Below are 18123 nucleotides of genomic sequence, written 5' to 3'. Positions count from 1 at the left end.
CACACCATTCAGTGGGATCAGTCACATTCACAGTGTTGCAGTAACTTCAATGTCATCTATTGCTAGAACTTTCCCTTCACCCCAAATAAAAACCCTCCACTCACTTTGCGTTAACTTCCTATTGCCCACCCCACTCTCACCCCTGCTGGTAACCTGTAGTCTATAATGTCACTTTAAGTTTGCATATTCTCTATTCTCTGGTATTTTCTTTGTGGTTACCGTGGGGCTTAAATTTAACATCCTAAATCTATAATAATCTCAATTTGCTTTGATGCCAACTTAACTCCAATAGCATACACACAGTATGCTCCTATAGCCCTCCAACTCTGAACTTTATGCTGTTCTTGTGACAAATTATACATAATGAGTCCAAAATTACTGATTTATCATTACATTTTGTGCATTTGTCTTTTAAAATTCTATAGGAAGTAAAAAGGGAAGTTACAAACCAAAAAATAAAGAATACTGGTATTTATATTTACCCACATCATTATCTTCACCAGAGATCTTTATTTCTTCATGTGGCTTTGGTCAATTGTCTAGTGTCCTCTCCTTTCAACCTGCCAAACTCCCTTTAGTATCTCCTGTAGAGTGGGTCTAGTGGTGACAAAATCCCTCAGCTTTTGCTTATCTGGGAGTGTCTTAATCCCACCTTCATTTTTGAAAGACATTTTTGCTGGATATAGAATTCTTGATTGGCAATTTTTTTTGCTTTCAGCACTTTAATGTGCCATCTCACCGCCTTCTTGCCTCCATGGTTTCTGAATGGGAAATCAGCAGTTAATCTTATTGAGGCTCACATATTTGAGATACATTGTTTCTCTCTTGAGGCTTTCAGAATTCTCTATCTTTGGCATTTGACAGTTTGACTATAACATGGAATGGTGTGGGTCTATTTGGGTTCATCTTGTTTTGAGTTTTTTGAGCATCTTGGACATGTATAGTCCTGTGTTTTGTAAAATTTGGGAAGCTTTCAGTCATTATTTCTTTGAATATTGTCTCTGTCCCTTTCTCCATCTGGGACTCCCACATGTGTATGCTGGGATACAGGATGGTGTCCACAGATTTCTTAAGTTCTGTTCACTGACACCCCCCCCCCCCATATTCCTTCTTCTTTCTGCATCCCAGACTGAATGATTTTAATTGTCTTATCTTCAAGTTCTCTGATTCTTTTCTCTGTGGGCTCCAATCTGCTATTGAACCCCTCTAGGGAATTCTAAATTTCTGTTACTATTCTCTTTCACTCAGTTGGGTTCCCTTTCATAATTTCCATCTCTATTGATACCCTCTTTGTGTTCATTTATTGTGTTCCTGATTTCCTTTAGTTCTTTGTTCATGTTTTCCTTTAGCCCTTTGAGTACATTTAGGACCATTTTTTAAAAGTCTTTGTCTGGTATGACCCCATTCTGGGACATCTTCTCCTTTGCCTGGGCCATCACTTCCTGTTTCTTCATATGTTTTGTAACCTTCTGTTGAAACCTGGACATTTTGATATTTTAATATGTTATTGCTGGACTTTAGACTCTGAAGTGTCTGTTCCTTAAGCTTGTATCCAGATATTATTATGACAGGGCTTTCCTTGAATGTCAGGAGATAACAGAAAAAGAAAAAAAAATAAAAAAGAAGGAAAAAAGAAAACACCTTTCCCAGTGTTTGCAGACTGAGCTGTGCGAGTGCTCTCCTTTAGAGCTTATCCATGCAATGGGTTTGAAGAATAGCTCAAGGCCAGATTGGGGGCCTCCCTAATCAGGGTATGCTATTTGGCCCTAGGAAACAGTTTGTGCACAGTCCTGGCAATGTACTGTATGCCCTACAGCCAGCAATCCCTTGCCCCAGGCATCCACTTTACTGCTCTCCCAGTGTTTTGTAGGAAAGTTCAGTGGGCTGCTTTCTACCCACAGGGCAAGTTCTGGGATGATGAGCCCCTCAGGCCACCCCAGAGATTGGGCCTGACACACATGCTCCCAGCATGTGCATGAGGGGTACTACTCTGCTCCCTCCAGAACCGGGACAAGGGATCCACACTGGGAGTGCAGCTGGCTCTGCACTGAGCTGGTAAAGGGATGGGAGAGGGGCCAGCCAGGTGCCACACAAGATCCTACCACTTTTAAGTAGCTTTTCTCTTGATTCAGTGCTCACCCTGTTAGTAAGCCCTTTAACTGTTTCCTGGAGCTTTGAGAAAGATGTTTCTACCAGTTCTTACTGGTTGTTCAAAGGTTCCATGGGTGGGATGGAGCCCTGAAGCCATGTTCAATACTGAGTTCTTTTGAGTTACCCAGTGACAATGGGTACTCAGGGCTAGAGATGAAGACATGGAGGTATGAGATTATGGGGCAGCAGAAGCCGTGAAAATGCCTGGGCTCCCACAGGGAAGACATGAAGGATCAGAAGAGAGAAGCCCACGATGAAACTCTAGGACCACCAACTATTAATGGGAGGGCAAGGGAAAAACAGCCCAGGAGACCAGGAAGGCAATAAAACAGACTTGATACCCTTTTCAATAAGGCTTTGACAAATCTTTTTGACAAAGAAGACAATTAACACCCTGCCTCTCAAACAACCAAACGATACAAGCAGAAAGTTCACATGGGTGATACAGATGGGTGATAAGCTTGAAAAATGCTCACTCACCAACGACCAGCAGAAGGGCAAATGGAAACAACAATGAGATGGAATGGAGAGAGAGATGGATGGAAAGGAAGAAAGTAGGGACATTGGTGCTGGGGGAAGAAGGAGGATGTGGAGCCAGGGTCCAGGTGCAAAGGTTAGCCAAGAAAAAAGGAGGGCATCCCTTCCCTAAGACGGGGGGAAGAAGGAGGGAAGCATCGAAAGTTTGGAGGTGGGCAAGAAGAAGTCAGTGAGGTCCCGGAGCAAGGTGAGGGAGAAGAGGAAGGAGGTGGGGGAGGCAGGCTGAGTGGATGGTGTGGGTTTGTAGAGGCAATGAAGAGGGAGTATTCCAGAGAGAAGTTAAAGGGTTGACAAGCAGATTTTTCCAAAAGTTCTAAAAATATTTTAGATATTTATCGAATAAGAATAGCAAAGGCTCTAAATTACCTGTGGCCTTAAACCCTGGGAGGTGGTCCCCAGGCCTCCCTGCAGCCACTACCTTGTGTGGCCACAGGAATTCCTTTGACCAGTGGGACATCAGCAAATGTGAGATAAGCAGAAGCTTACATATAAAGCAGTTCTACACCTGGGGCTTGCTGCTGGGAACCCTGAGGCCAGGCAGTGAAGAAGCCTGGACCAGCCTGCTGGATGATGGGTGACACAAGGCCGAGTTACTACAATCACCTCCGCTAACAGACAACCCACCCCGGGTAAGGGTGACTCCCGGCATGGGCGTGTCCAGCAGACACCAAACAGAGAAGCAAAGAATGGCCCCCATTCAGCCAGCCAGACTGCCAGCCCACAGAATCATGAGCAAATAAATGATTATCATTTTAAGCTACTGAGTTTTGGGGAAGTTTGTTATACAGCAAAGATAACTGATACAATGTGCTTATGTCAACCACCAGGCTCCCAGCTTACACCCACTTTCTGAGCTCTGGATGTCCATTCCCTTTTCTTTCCCAATATCCCCCAACTCATTAAACCCTCCCACTGTGAAACATCATTAGCAAAGTTCCTACATGTTCAACCTTCCCTTCGCCTTCCACACCTGGCCCTGGCCCTCCCCTGCAGACGCTGCAGGTATCTCAAGCGTGGGCTGGTCCTTCTTCCCCATCCCTCATGCCCTGGCCCAGAGGTGGGGAAGTTGGGTCCTCCCCGCTCCTCATCGCCACTTCCAGGCCAATCTCCCTCCCTTTCTCCCCAAACGCTCCACTGTCAAGTCGTTTTCAATGACAAGTTTAGGTACAAAACAGTCAGTGGTGTTGCCACCAGCCACCACTTTCTCCTGAATCTCAGCACAGACTGGGTGCAGGAGGCAGATGGCCAAATCTTCCTAGAAACAAGAATTGGCAGCCCTCATGGAGTTCAAGAATGTGGGAACTGGAGGCTGCCGATGAGAAGGTACTGACATGCTTGGCCATGGTGTCCAGGCTGGGAAGGGGCCACCGGCCCAGAGAGCTCAGGGATGTGCAGGGAGGGAAGGAGGGAGCAGGCAACGAAGGGGCTGGGCAGAGGGTGGGACACGGGCATTTGTAGATGGAACAATTCTTCGGCCACTGCTGTGGGATGGGCTGCCTTCTATTGTTTTTAGATGAGCGGTTTCCAGCTCTTGTCAATGAGAATTTTTATTATTGGTCCTTTTTGTGGATTTTGTGTTTCTAAAGATTTCGTCTATCAGCACATTTTCTCTTCTACTTATTAGACAAAGCACACAATTGCACATCCGTTCTGATTAGCACAAGGTAATTAAATTATTTCCTTACTAAGTTACCATAATTTGCATGGAATATGTAAAAAGAAGATGTTTGTTATTAACTTTTGAAGTTTTAATATAGATGTGATTTCTGAAAGGCTTTTACAAATACTGAAGATAGTTTCCAGATCCTCTTTTTTTCTTTTAAGGATCTTTGGAGATTCACATGAACCACCGGATTTGATGAGTGTAGTTACTATCAGTGTTCCAAGGAGAAAACCAGTCACTGACTTCTCAAAATTATAATTAACATCAATAAATTACTAGTCGATTATTCTTACTTTTTCATAAAAGGCTCAATATCATTTTAAAAAGATGTAGAAATCATTTTTGCATTTACGTAAGTGTTTTAAAATATAAGGTAAGACAAAGCAGCAGTGTGACAGGGATTCTTCTGTCACTTCTTAACGGGATTAGAAGACAATCTCCAGAACTCCAGAAATGTCCTATACAAGTGAAGCACGAATGGAAATAACATTTTGATTTGTAATTAAGATAAACTGCACTCAACTAGGAATCCAGGGACCTGGGTTCTGTTACCATCTTGCACAGTGTGATTTTGATTTAGTCTCTCAAACTCTGGATTCTAGAAGCTCCATCATGAAATAAAAGGGGTGACGTGAGGTCATCTCCAATACCCTTTCCAGCTCTGTTGCTTTGCAGTACCGTGAAATCATACTTACATGCTCCAAGCCGTTTGACGTCAGCGATTTAAATCCTGTAATCAATGTATAGTACTTTCTGAATTTCTACTTCTTTTTTACTCTTGTTCTTAATAAAAATATATATATTCTCATGCTTTTCAGTGCATTTAAAAATATTTTCCAATTCAACAGCCTCTTCATTGTTGGCAGTAAGTTTCTCAAGGATGCGTTTTCATTCCTGGCTTCTGTTTGTCTTCAGTTTGCTCCTTTAATTTCTCCAAGGTCTCTTCTGGGCTTCCGGAGGCTGAAAGCTTCACCACCTTCTCACAAGATTTACCAGCCTTGTCCAAAACTCCATCACTCTTCCTGAGTTCCAAGACTTGGAAAGGTACCCGAAGAGTCAGCATTAGCCTCTCCTTCAGGGGGAGGTGCTGCAACAGCTACATTTATGGCTTCAGGTGTCAAATCTGCTCCAGCATTTTGCTTGGAGCCAGGTTTGGCCCGGATGGCCAGGGTGCCACACCCTTTAGGATCGACTGCCACCGGGGCAGAGGGGGAAGAGTTCTCTCTGGTTCCTTGCAGGAAGCAGGAGCAACAGCTTTGGGGGTCCTGGGCCCCAGACTGAGCGACAAGCTGCTGGCAGGGCCTTCAGCCAGCGGGTCCCACACTCACCGGGCCCTGCGCTACCCGGGACCCTGCTTCTCTCTCGTGCTCCCCAGCGAGCATCCTTGCTGCCCCCCGTCTCGCTGCCACAGGATTTGTCGCCGGCCTTGGTCATCGCGCCAGCTTTCTTAGGCATCTTGATCCCAGAAAGGAGCTGAGCAGGGGGCCGAGTACCATGTCCTGCCCGGAGCACAGCTGCAGCACCCCGCCGGGGCGGCCTGGCTGCCTTGTGGCACATCCAAGGGTGAGGGCACTTCCGGGAGACAGAGCCCCGCAGACGGGGGGAAGGCGCGGGGGGTGTTAAACTACCCCAGGGGGGTCGTCCTGAGCGCTTCTGGGCAGCAGGCAGCAGGCACAAAAGAAAGGGATGGAAATGGTTCTCGGCTTTGTGGGGCTGCAGTTAAATGTCATTTCTGTCCTGAGCAAGGAATTTGCTGGCCCCAGAGAGAGGGTGGGGGCTACAAAGGTGGCTGTCGCAGGAGCAAGACCCTCACTCTGCAGGGCTGGAGGGCTCCGCTGTGGGGTGGCCTGGGGTCATGGGCAAGGCGGGTGCGATCCCCGTGGGTCCCTGGGCCTGTGGCTTTGTCACGCGGGACGCCAGCTGGGGACCAGGAGGACCGCCTCAGCCTCATTTGGGTGCCAGTGCCTGGGAATTTGCAATGTTTTAAAAATAATAACACGGTTCTCAGTCAGAAAACTGTGCCTCGTAACCCTGCTCTGTGAGGTTTTAAAGGTCTTACTTTGCCAGAGTAGGAACTCAGCAGTAACTTTTAAGAATAAGCCTTCAAACAATTAAGAATTCCTGCAGCAAACCTTAAACTTCTGGAGTCAACAATGTTTCTTAATTGTTCTGAAAACGTATTTCATAATTATTTATTTTAACACTGCATGTGCTTATGTTCTTCTCATCAATTTAACCCACTTTCCTTCCCCAAATCCATGTGTGTACATTTATGGATTAGGATGAACCATAGGAATTGGCTAATATTTGACCTACCATTTTTGACCTATGAAAATGGCACTTTCATATGTTTTATACCTAATACATTCTTTGCAAAAAAAATAAAACTGGCTTATTTTGCAAAGCACTCCATAATTCCAAAGTTTCCTGAGCCTGGGCATATTTACTGTGTTGCAGTCCAAGAGTGGGAGGGCCTGGGTGCATCAGTGGTGGGCTCACCTGGTCGGGGATGCCAGTTCTACCACTACACAGGTGCACAGACCGAGCGTGGAGATAGCCGGCCCTTCCGCCTAAGAGCAGTTGTGCCACCCCACTGGGTGCTGCTCTCCAAACCCGCCCACCTGCCCCCAGAATGTCTACTCACCATAGGACTGACACACCACATGTACCAGGGGGTAAGATTTCCAGAGGACCCGGTCACACCAGGAGGGCAAGTTGTACTTCATCTGCAAGTCAAGGTCATGGGCTTTGTAAAAGACTGCTATATATATATATATTTTTTTTTACATCTGTAAAAGACAAGTTTAACTGGTGTCCTCTTAATCCTTGAACTCATCTGTTGTTAGTTCTTTACAGAATTTCCCCATAGGCAGCTTTAAATCCTCTTCAGTCTTCTCAAGGCCTGATTCCTCTGCCATGCCCCATACTGCCAGATGTCCTGGACTCCTGCTTTAGAAGGAAGATCAGTTCACCTGGTTGTGCTTCCTCCTCACCTGTCCTCCTCATTATGTCAGATTCTTTTATGTCTTTACCATCTCTTACTTTCTTTTTGACTTAAATGGACCCCTCTACCTGTATTTTTAACCCGGTTTCTATCCACCTTCTCCAGATAATTACTTTAATAACATATGTCAGCCATCTACTCACTTATCCACCCATTCATCTACCTGTCCATCCATCCATCCACCCATTTATCCATCCATCCATCCATCTGTCCATCTGTCATCCACCCATCCATCATCAGTCCATCAGTCCATCCAACCATCCATCCAACTACCCAGACAACCAATCAGCTATTCAGACATTTGTCCATCCGCCCATCTACTCACCTCCATCTACCTATCCACCTATATTTCCACCCATCCAACCACTCTCCCATCCATCTTCCCATCCTTTCACCATCTACCTATCTTTCTATTATCTATCTATCTACCTACCTATCTATCCATCCATCAATCCATCCAACAATCAATCTATTTATCTATCTATCTATCTATCTATCTATCTATCTATCTATCCATCTGTCAATCCATCCAACATTCAAACAATATTTACTATACGACAAGCCTTCTCCAGGGCCTCAGGGAACAGTGGTGGGCAAAACAGCCCCTGCCTTCAAGGAGTTCACATCCACTGGGTGCAAGAGACAAGGTAAATCAGCAACAACTATTCCTCCTCAAACAATATCCTTACCCTTTCATGCTCTAGCTTTTTCTCTTTTGCTTACAAACATGAAGGTACTCATCCCAAAGAGCATACCCTGACATCTCCTTCAGTTACTTTTCTTTTTTTTTCCTTTTACCAATTTCCTTCAAGAGTATTCTTATTTTCACTGCTCCACTTCTGAACTACCCACTTATTTTTTGTTTTTTTTTTTTACTTGAGATGCTATTAGCACAATAAAGTAGGTTAATCTTAAGTATACATCTCGATGACTTTTCACATTTGTATATAGCCATTTAACAACTATTCATATCAAGATATAGAAAATTCCCATTATCCCAAAGGATACCTCCTGCCCCTTTCTGATTGAGCCCCCCAGAGGTGAGCGCTATTTTCACTCATATCTCCATTGATTAACTTTGTCTATTCTTGAATTTATAGCAATGGATGCATTCAGTATATATTCTTTTGTCTCTGGCTTCTTTCACCCACATGGTTGTTTGTAGAAGCTCTTTTTATTGCTGAGGTAGTATTCCCTCATATGCATATACCACTGTTACCCATTCTAATGTCAATGGACATGCGGTCGTTTCCAGTGTTTGGATTTTATGAACAAAGCTGCCATGAACATCCTTGTACCGTCTTTTGGTGAACAAACGTATTCATTTCTCATGCATATGCACCAAAGCGGAACAGCTGAATCATAAGGTGGGTGCATGTTTAGCTTTCATAGATGCTACCAAACAATTATTTCTTAACATAGCTGTTCTCAGCATCAGCTGCCCCTGAGAATCACCTGTGGAGCTTTACAAAATTACAGAAATCAGGGCCCCAGCCCAGACCTAATGCCACAGAATCTGTGGGGGTAAGGCCCAAGCATCTGTATTCCTAAAATGCTTCACAAGTGATTGACCTGCGCGCCCTTGGTAAAGAACCACCTTTAGCCTCTTGCAATCTGGATTTCACTTCCATGACTCTACTAAAGTCCACCAAATCCTCTGAACTACTAACTCCAACTCTTTGGTCTTGATTCTCATTCTCCTTGACTCACATTTCACACTGCTGACTGCCAAGCCTTCCTGAAAGTCTCTCTTTCCCTGGCTTCTGCGATGCTAAGCGGTCCTGGTCCTACCCCACTTGCTCGAGCACTCTTCTTCTGGCTCCCTGGTTGTCTCTTCTTCCTACTCTAACCTCCAAATGTGAATGGCTCCCTGAATCTGCCCATTGCATGTCTTCTCATCTTCCATTCACCCCTTGACAATTTCACCTACTTTCATGGATTCAATCATCTTTTCTGTGCAGAAAACCCCTCTCTGGTGCCCCTGCATCCTCCTCCTTTACATAGATGCCAGGTTAATCTTCATGTAACACTCGGATGCTGCCAGCTCTTCATCAGCCCTGAAATGTGACCCCATGCACCTGCCTGAGTGACCCCACCTGCACAGCTCTCAGTGGTCACCTTGCAAGAGAGTGTTCCAAGCATCTCACTGGCATGGCAGGAGTCCTAGATCTACTTTACTTCTCTCAGTTTTTTTCCTCTTAAACTCCTACTCTGTCCTGGAATGTACCCAATGTCTGGGCTTTCTTTCCCACTTCTAGGACCTCACTTACCCCTGAGCCTAGGTGATTCCCAGACTTTGTCTTGCATGTCCCACAGCTTCTAACTGCTCTGGGTAACTCACCACTCCACTACACCTCACCCTCGGGACCCAGCCATGGGGTTGGCTTCCTTGGGTTGGCTCAGAATTCCCTGCCTCAGCATCTGCTCCAGCAGTTCTTTCAACTTGAAATGTATCAGCCCCCTATCCCTCGGCACATCTGCCTGTCAAAATCCAAGCCTCTGATAGCACCCCCTTGAAGCACCTTCCAGATCTTTCCCTGTCCTAAGGCATCATTTCTATCTCTGACTGCTGCTCATTGCATCTGGCATCATGATACAAAGCAACATGATTTCTAATTTGTTGGCTTGCTTTGCCCAGTGTGTGAAGGCATGCAAGGGAGGGCTGGAGGGGGAGGGAAGGGAAGGCGGCTTTGCAGCAGGACTCACCCCCGTGGCTTTCTGCTTAGTGTAGGCATATTTATCCCGAGTCAGTCTTTCAAAGCGGTAGGTCGGAGCGAACGTAATTTCTTCCTCCTCTGAAACAGAGAGACTCTGGTCTCAGTTTTGTTTCCCCAAGTTTCACATCTGGCCAAGTGTCCCTCTTCTCCAGGCAGAATCATTCCCAGTGACTGGAGAGGCCCCCAGGAACAGTGCCGTCATTCTTACCAAAGTGCAGGAAAACCTTCTGCTCCTTCCTCTCCATGAGCAGCTGGTCGTGGGACAGGAGGTCTGTGTATTGCTGCTGCTTGATTTTCTGGATGATGGTCTCTGCCTCCTGGAAACAAGGACATGGCCAGGCCACCGGTGAGCCTTCTTCACCCATACAGCAGGGGGCACATCACAACCCGCCACCTGCCCTAGGCCAGAACTCAACCACTTTATAAAGAAAACACCATCAGAGTCATAAAATAGCATCAGGATAACAGAAGTACCTGGCAATTTCAAATTTGCATATGGACTTTTGGTTCATGCATATTGACATTCAGGGTTGTTCTAGTTTGCTAATGCTGCAGAATGCAAAACACCAGAGATGGATTGGCTTTTATAAAACGGGGATTTATTTCGCTACACAGTTACAGTCTTAAGGCCACAAAGCGTCCAAGGCAACACATCAGCAATCGGGTACCCTCACCGGAGGATGGCCAATGGCCTCCGGAAAACCTCTGTTAGCTAGGAAGGCAGCTGGCGTCTGCTCCAAAGCTCCGGCCTCAAAACGGCTTTCTCCCAGGACATTCCTCTCCAGCAAGCTTGCTTCTCTTCAAAACATCACTCCCAGCTGCACTCTCTTTCCTCTTTGAGTCAGCTCATTTATATAGCTCCACCGATCAAGGCCCACCCCGAATGGGTGGGGCCAAGCCTCCATGGGAACATCTCATCAGAATTATCTCCCACAGCTGGGTGGGGCACACTCCAAGCAAATCCAACCAGCACCAAAACTTCTGCCCCACACAAGACTACAAAGATAATGGCATTTGGGGGACACAATACACTCAAACCGGCACAAGGGTCTTTATTTCTTTTTTTAAACCAGGGAGGCAAATGTATTAATAGCTTGTTGGTAAAATCTGAGCTATGTTGTCAGGGTACCAGGGCTTTTTTTTCCTTTCTCAATTTTATTGTGGTTACGTACATACAACATAAAATTTGCCACTTTAACCACTTTAAGTGTACAAGTCAGTGGTATTAATTACAATGACATTGGGCTACCATCACCACCACCCATTACCAAATTTTTCATGTCTCCCAACAGAAACTTTGTTCCCATTAGGCAGTAACTTCCCAATCCTCTCCCTGTTTAGTATAATTTTTATGAAAACTTCATTAGATAGGCAGGTGCCTCTCTCTCTCTTTCTGAGATAGCCTCTTGTAAGCCCATGACAATACATGAAGCCCCACTCCGAAATTTGTGGACGTCTGGCTCTTCCTGACCCAGGCTGTTCTCTGACCGAGTCGGGGTGACATCAATGGAATGCGCTGGCTTTGGAATCCATTCGTCCATCCTCTCACCAACTTAGTAGCTTGAACCAGCCACCAAGACTCTGCTCTGGTGAATGCACTTGGCCCCTCTGGGTAGTGAGAATGACTGTGATGGCCCCTTACAAACAGTAAAGGGTCAGGCCTGGGGTCCCCGCCCACCACCTCTACCATCTGCCTGCTCAGCCATGGGGGAGAGGAGCGAAGTGGCACCAAGCAGCATCTTGTGGGGAAGGGAGGGTGGGGTAGGTAGGAAAGAGCGCAGACAAGAGTCTCTGTGGAGACTCTGTGGCAGCGAGAGGCCCAGGGGCAGCCGAGGGACATGGGATGATGCTGGAAAACATCTGGGAATAGAGAGTCAGTGACTGGAACTGACTCTCAGCAATTTAGCCTGTCTGTGCCTCGGTGTCCCCACCTGTAAAGTCAGGTCAGTCTGGTGTCCTCTCTTCTTCCCTCAGAGGATCACAGTGTGAATGTTTTTAAAACGCATTTTTAAAACCCATTTAATTTCAAACCCGTTAGCCGGGGATGCAAGACTTGCTCAGGTGTAGGCTGTGAACCGAGGTCTCTGGGCAATGGGCACTGTTTTGCCTGCAGGATGGCTTTGCCTATTCCTTGCCCCATTTTTGGGCAGCACCAAAGAGCAGCAAGGTTCTGGTTTTAGACCCATCCAGGGGTGCACCCTGCCCACCCCCTGCCAAGAGAATCTTTAGCCCCTGCAGAGCGGGCAATGCTGTGTTCTAGATAAGGTTCCCCCCCTGCACACACACACAGTAGATGGGACCATGGGTGAGCATCCAACTCAAGGACCATCTTCCTTGGGCTGGCCCAGAATTTGGTAAGAAAAGATGGGCAGTTCTCCTCAGCTGCCTTTCTTGGGCATTTGGGAGCAGCAAGCTGAGAGGTTGCCATTCACTGACTGACCGGAGGGCTGGAGGGACGAAGAGGAGAGGGTGCAGTGGGACAGTGACGTGGGGGCTACGAGTGGGCAGAGGCGAGCCACAGTGGAAAGCTGAGGCTCCATAACTGGGGGAGTGTCCAGCCCCCAGGGGTTGCAGCCGCCTCGGCGCATTGGGGCACGGTTCTCCCTGACCCTCGCCACCAGCTAAGTTGCGGGAGCCCCCGTCCATGCTTCCCCGCCCCAGAGGAACAGCCCATTACCGAGACAGGCAGCTCCATGCGGTAGTTGAGATCCCCGAGCCAGAAGAGGTGGGTGAAGCGGTGAGTGATGTTAAAGGGACTCAGCTTCTTGTCTCCCAGGGCCAGAAACCGGAGAATGTTCATATAGTTTTGGTTTCGCCTAATTAAATGAAAAAGCAGCTGTCAGGCACGGGGTCACGGGTGCCCCACTCTGCTAGCAGCAGGAAGTCAAAGGGAGTGGGGGGACATCCAGCCGTGGCTCTCCAGCCCCAGCTGCAGCGAGCACAGGATGCCAGCTTTATAGGCAGCGGGGATTGCGGCTTGCAAAGGGCCATTGGGGTTAACTGGGAACACAGAGGGCAGGAACCCGCGGGGAACAGAGTGTAATCGCCCTGCAGGGAAGCAGATGGGTGCATATTCTGGAAGGCTGTCTTCCTGGCTGGGCCTACAGGTAAGATGCGCTTTGATCTGCAAGCATGCCTCACTCGAGGCTTCCCTTTGGAGAGGTGTCTATTAGGGTAAAGGCACCAGGCAAGATTTATCTGCACGTGCGGTCACCGTGCAGCAGACGCCGTGCATGAGACCACGAGGGTCCCAGCAGAGGGGCAGAGCAGGCCACTCGGGTGCACAGGGGCTGGGAAGTCTGTGTGGGCAAACGCTGCAAACACAGGCTCTCCGGGGACCAGCCACATCACCTGAGCTTCTTCTCGCTTCCTGAGGTCAAATGGCTGTTAACAAATCCCAAGGAGGTTCCATTAAACATGAACGACACCCCGACAGCTCCCTTGTTCCCTAAAGGCAGGGGGAGAAAGAGGTCAAAATAAACTTGGGGAAATCAGGATAAAACGACATTGTTAGTAAAGAGTAAGTGAAGCAGGTGTGAGAAAGAGGAAAGCAAAGGAGGAAAGGAAAACGTTCATTTGGGGGTCAGGTGCCCTGGGGTGAGTTCCTCCACCGGCCAAGAAAATGCCAAAGACTCTCAATGCTTCCCTGGAAGATGCCCCAGCAAGAGGCGCCGAGGATCACCCGTGAGCCTGTCTCCCCAGAGCAGGGACCGGGCACTGGGGGGTGCAGGTGAACAGTCAGCAGCTCTGGGGTTCTTGGCAGGAGGGAGGCCACTGGTGCCATCCACTCCCACAGCTCCCTCTAAAGGGGTCGACCAGTTATCCCGCGTGCCAGGCGGGGACAGATCACCGGGACAGAGCAGGTGGGAGCTGAAAGCAGCGGGAGAAGCGGGAAAAAGATCCAAAGGAGGGGCCCGGGCCCCGGGACTAAGTGGGCTGTCCCCTACTGAGCTAACGTAAGGTTCCTTGTGACACCAAAAACTGGCACTGAAAGCACAGGTTTTTCTGCCAGTCTTAATCTTCTTTAGACTGGTGGTTCTCAAAGTGTGGTCCCCGGACTGACAGCACCAGCCCCACCTGGGGACTTGTCAGAAGTGCAGGTTTTCACCCCCAACCTCCCGCCTCAGAAATTCTGGGGGTGGGGCCCAGGAATCTGTGTCGGACAAGCCCCCTAGGTCAGGGGTGGGCGTGTTGGCCTGCTGTCCACAAAGAGTGGTTTTTACATTTTTAAATAGTTGAAGAATAAAGCAAAAGAATATTTTGACACCAAAAATGTATATGAAATTCAGATTTCATAACTAACATTCTACTGGAACACCGTCCCACCCGTTCACTCGGGAATGGCTGCTTTCGTTACGATGGCAGGACTGGGTCAGTGAAACACAGCACCTGGCCCACGGGACCTAAATGTTCACTCCTTGGCCCTCTGCAGAGAAAGGGTGCAGACCCTGCTCCGGGTGACCCTGTCACATGCTGGAGTCTGGCAGCCTCTGCTCTAGCCCTGCTCTGCTGGAAACCGTAGCCACGGAGCACTCAAAAGGCAGTTTGTGGGGGCTGAGGTGGGCACTAAGTGTAAAACACACGTCAGAATTCTGAGACTTGGTATGAAAAATGGATGTGAACTATCTCATAATTTTTATATTGAATACCTGGAGAAAGGATACTGGTTTGGCTCTGTGCATACGTAATACATTATTACAATCAGCCCATCTGGCCTCAGGGCCTTTACGTTCACCGCTCCCTGCCTGGAAGGCTCTCCTCAGAGCCTGTCCCTCCACTCCTCTGACTTGGGCCCCAGCACCCATCTCAGAGATGCCCCTTGGTCTCCGTGTCTCAAGCAGCTGTTGAGACAGGCAGGGCCCCTTTCTGGCCCGAGACTCTGCATTCCTCTGACAGAAACCCATTGGTTCTCCTCTTGTCGGCTCGTGCCCGTGACAGCAGGGTCCCTGCCCACGGGGCTCCCTAACCCAGCACCTGGGGCAGACAGAGCTGGGAGGGGCTGCGGGGAGCTTAGGGTGGAGGCATGAGATGGGGGCCCAGGCAGAGACAGGCAGGGATCAAAGGGGGCTCCTAGGCAGGTGCCCGTGGGCACCACAGTGACAGGAGGGAGGGAAAAAGGGTGTGGGCGATGGGCAGTTGATTGTGGGTCTCAGAGCGAGCCTTTCACCGTTCTTCTAGTTCCTGTTAAATGGGGGGCTCTGCGCCGGCCTGACTGCAGGCCCGAGAAATTGCTGGCTTCACCCCCACCCCACCCTCGGCCCCAGCTGCCACCTGTTTGCACCAACTGATGCTAACAGACAGGCCCTCACTCACACACAGACACACGACACAGAGTCACAATCGGACATGTACTCACACACACACACACACACACACACTCACCAACTCACTTGTAACCGGGTGACACTCACACTCCAAGAGTCTTCCCACTTTTATTTCAGTTCTCGGAAGAGTCCGCGATCACCTCCCACTGACTCACAGCTGATTCTGACGTTTCCCGACCCAGCCTGGGAACTCATCTTCCAGATCTGGGGTCGGCAACCACCACCCCTGCACTAAATCCACACCATTTGTGTGGGTGACCCTTCATTGGAGTCCAGCCACTCTCCCTTTTTGTGTTGTCTCTGGGTGCTTTTGCACAATCACAGCAGAGGTGAGTGTGGCCTGCAAAACCTAAAATACTTCCTCTCTGGCCCTTTGCAGAAAAGCTTGTCAACCCCTGCTCTAGATTCTCAATGCTTAGAGGGTCCCATGGACCAGTGGCCCTGCCATCACCTGGGAACTCATTGGGAATGCGGAATCTCAGGCTCCCCAGAGACCTCCTGAACCAGAAGCTGCATTGCGGTGAGACCCCATGGCAACTTGAGTGCACAGTCGAGCGGTGTTGGAGCAGTGCTGGGCACTGCCGTGGCCCCCAACCCCACTCCAGGGACGAAGGCGAAGTGGAGGAGGATGACTGTCCAGCAGCCCAGGACACACGACTCTCAGCTTTTGACCCTGGGATGAGTCGGCCACCCCAGCACAGGCCCGTGCGGCCCCTGCCCACTCACCCAGTGTGTTGGCGATGCCCGTCTTCACGTTGTCTGTGCAGATGTGGCTGATCCGGTTCTCGTGCTCCGGCTTGGCCAGCACCACGATGCGGATGTTCCAGAGGGTGTGGATGGCGATCTGGCGGGGGGACAAGGTGGGGACAAGGTGGTGGCCCAGCCCCTCAGCCAGGGCGGAGTATCTGAACCCAGCCCCCAGCAACTCACACCCAGCCCTGGGCCCCCAGGTGTGGGGTCCTCCTTCTGTTCTCCCTAAACTTCCCAACAACCCCCTATGGATGAGACAAAGCAGAGTGGCTGGGTCTTGGCATTTAGTTGAAGGAAGGATGCTCTCTTGCAAGCAAGGCCAGGGAAAATGGGGGGCTCCAGAGATTATTAGCCACTTTTGAATATGCTCCCAGGTGCAGCTCTTTGGACTCAGAAGGCGGGGGGAAACTCGTGAGCACGCAGACATCTTTGGATGTTGAGAGCCCATCAGCCATGCCTGCCTTGCGTCCGAGATGCTCCCTGGGGCCCCTGTTCCTGGGGTCCCACCCCAGGGCGGGGCCGGGCGCCTCACTGTTTTAAAAGTCATGCTGGTGATTTCCTGCAGGGAGTGTCTGAGGATCTCTAGCCACTCCTTTTCTCCCAGGGGGTCCTCCTGGGTGCCGATCACGTAGATGTCATGGGGGAGGTAGTCTGCGGAGTCGTCCCGCGTCTTTCCCTGCCCCTTGGAGAGAAACCAGGACGTGATCTTCTTGGGAGGGGGGGCGTTACCTTCAACAGCAAAACCCAACACCAAGTGAGTCAAAGGCACATTCGGTCAACGGCATCAGGGGAATTCAAAAAGGAGCAGGAGAAGCAGGCGCAAGACAGGGCCACATAGCCACACAGAAACACCCATGGACGGACAACTAAGTACCAGTATCCCCCAGCATGTCGGGCAGGGTCAGAGCTCAGTCAAGTTTCTTTTTGAAGATAATGTTAAGTTTCAAAGATAGAAACACCTGAAGATTCGGGTGGGACTTGGCAATAGTTGAACAATATCCAAGCACTGTCTGGGCTTTGGGGCTACGATATAGTTCCTTGAGACACAGTCCTAGCTCTCAAGGAATCTGCATTCTACTGGTGAGACAGCCAAGAGAGGAGACAAGTTTGGGATGGGTGCCTCCAAACCCCTGGCTGGGAGTCAGCAAAGCTGAGAGCTGAGAGCTGGAAATGGGAAAAGCATGGAAACCCCCACTCTGTTCCCATTTGGAAAAATGAGTTGAAACAGCTTCATAAAGGAATGACGGAAGGTCTGTTTCTCCTTGCAGTGCCTGTGAAGGATGAGGAAACCTTTTGCCCCAAGAGAGAACCTTCTTGGCTCACAAGTGTCAAGAAGTGAAAAACTAACTTGCCTGCCTCTGTGTTCGGCCCCCCTGTGTGGCTCCCAGGGGGTGCATGAGCACCAGGGGCTGGGGGGTCTCTGCTGGTGGAGACCCTCCCAGCAGGGCCCCAGTCTGCTCCCTCCACACTGTCTTCTCAGTGAAGTGCGCCCCCTGCAATTGTGCCACAGGACAACCCTGAGTCACCCAGCAAATCCTAAGAACTCTCTGCTCTTAGGAGGAGAAAGGGAGAGAGGCCAGGGGCCCATGGGCACAGACCCCGAGGGTGCCAGCAGAAGAGATCAGGTGGCCCCTAAGAAAGACTGGAAAGGCTAGAAGTGGATCCCCAGGGGTCTCCTGCAGTGTTGCTGTGGTCCCCGAACATCTGGGCGTGGACTGGTAAAGGGGGTGATGTGAAGGTGAGGGCGGGCTGCGGGCTTGTGCAGACAGGGTCAGGAGCCCACCAGAGGACGCTGGCTCGTTCTGCTCCCTGAGGAGACCCCCGCCTCCATGAAGGGCTGGGGCTCACCCCTTTCCTCCTGGGCACTCTCATGCGACCACCTGCTCTGTTGGTGCTGGGGAGCTGCGGGGGCTGACTCTGCTTGGGACAAAGGGGTCACCAGACAAAACGTAGGTCCCCAGCCAAATTTAAATTTCA

General features: G+C 49.5%; 1 protein-coding gene across 1 annotated transcript in view; it reads right to left on the bottom strand.

Moving 5' to 3' along the window:
- The window catches only part of INPP5D (inositol polyphosphate-5-phosphatase D), a 117243-nt gene that overhangs the window by 21840 nt on the left and 77280 nt on the right, over positions 1-18123 (bottom strand). Inside the window, exons 12-18 of the mRNA XM_037850452.1 lie at positions 16679-16875; positions 16123-16240; positions 13424-13520; positions 12750-12888; positions 10281-10389; positions 10062-10150; positions 6996-7077 (exon numbers count right to left, since the gene is read on the bottom strand). Of these exons, the coding sequence (XP_037706380.1) occupies positions 6996-7077; positions 10062-10150; positions 10281-10389; positions 12750-12888; positions 13424-13520; positions 16123-16240; positions 16679-16875 (831 nt within the window). The remainder of the gene's footprint in view (positions 1-6995; positions 7078-10061; positions 10151-10280; positions 10390-12749; positions 12889-13423; positions 13521-16122; positions 16241-16678; positions 16876-18123) is intronic.

This window comes from Choloepus didactylus, chromosome 9 (genome assembly GCF_015220235.1).
Source record: "Choloepus didactylus isolate mChoDid1 chromosome 9, mChoDid1.pri, whole genome shotgun sequence".
In the NCBI taxonomy this organism is placed as follows: Eukaryota; Metazoa; Chordata; class Mammalia; order Pilosa; family Megalonychidae; genus Choloepus; species Choloepus didactylus.
This window is presented reverse-complemented; position numbering and strand designations above follow the sequence as displayed.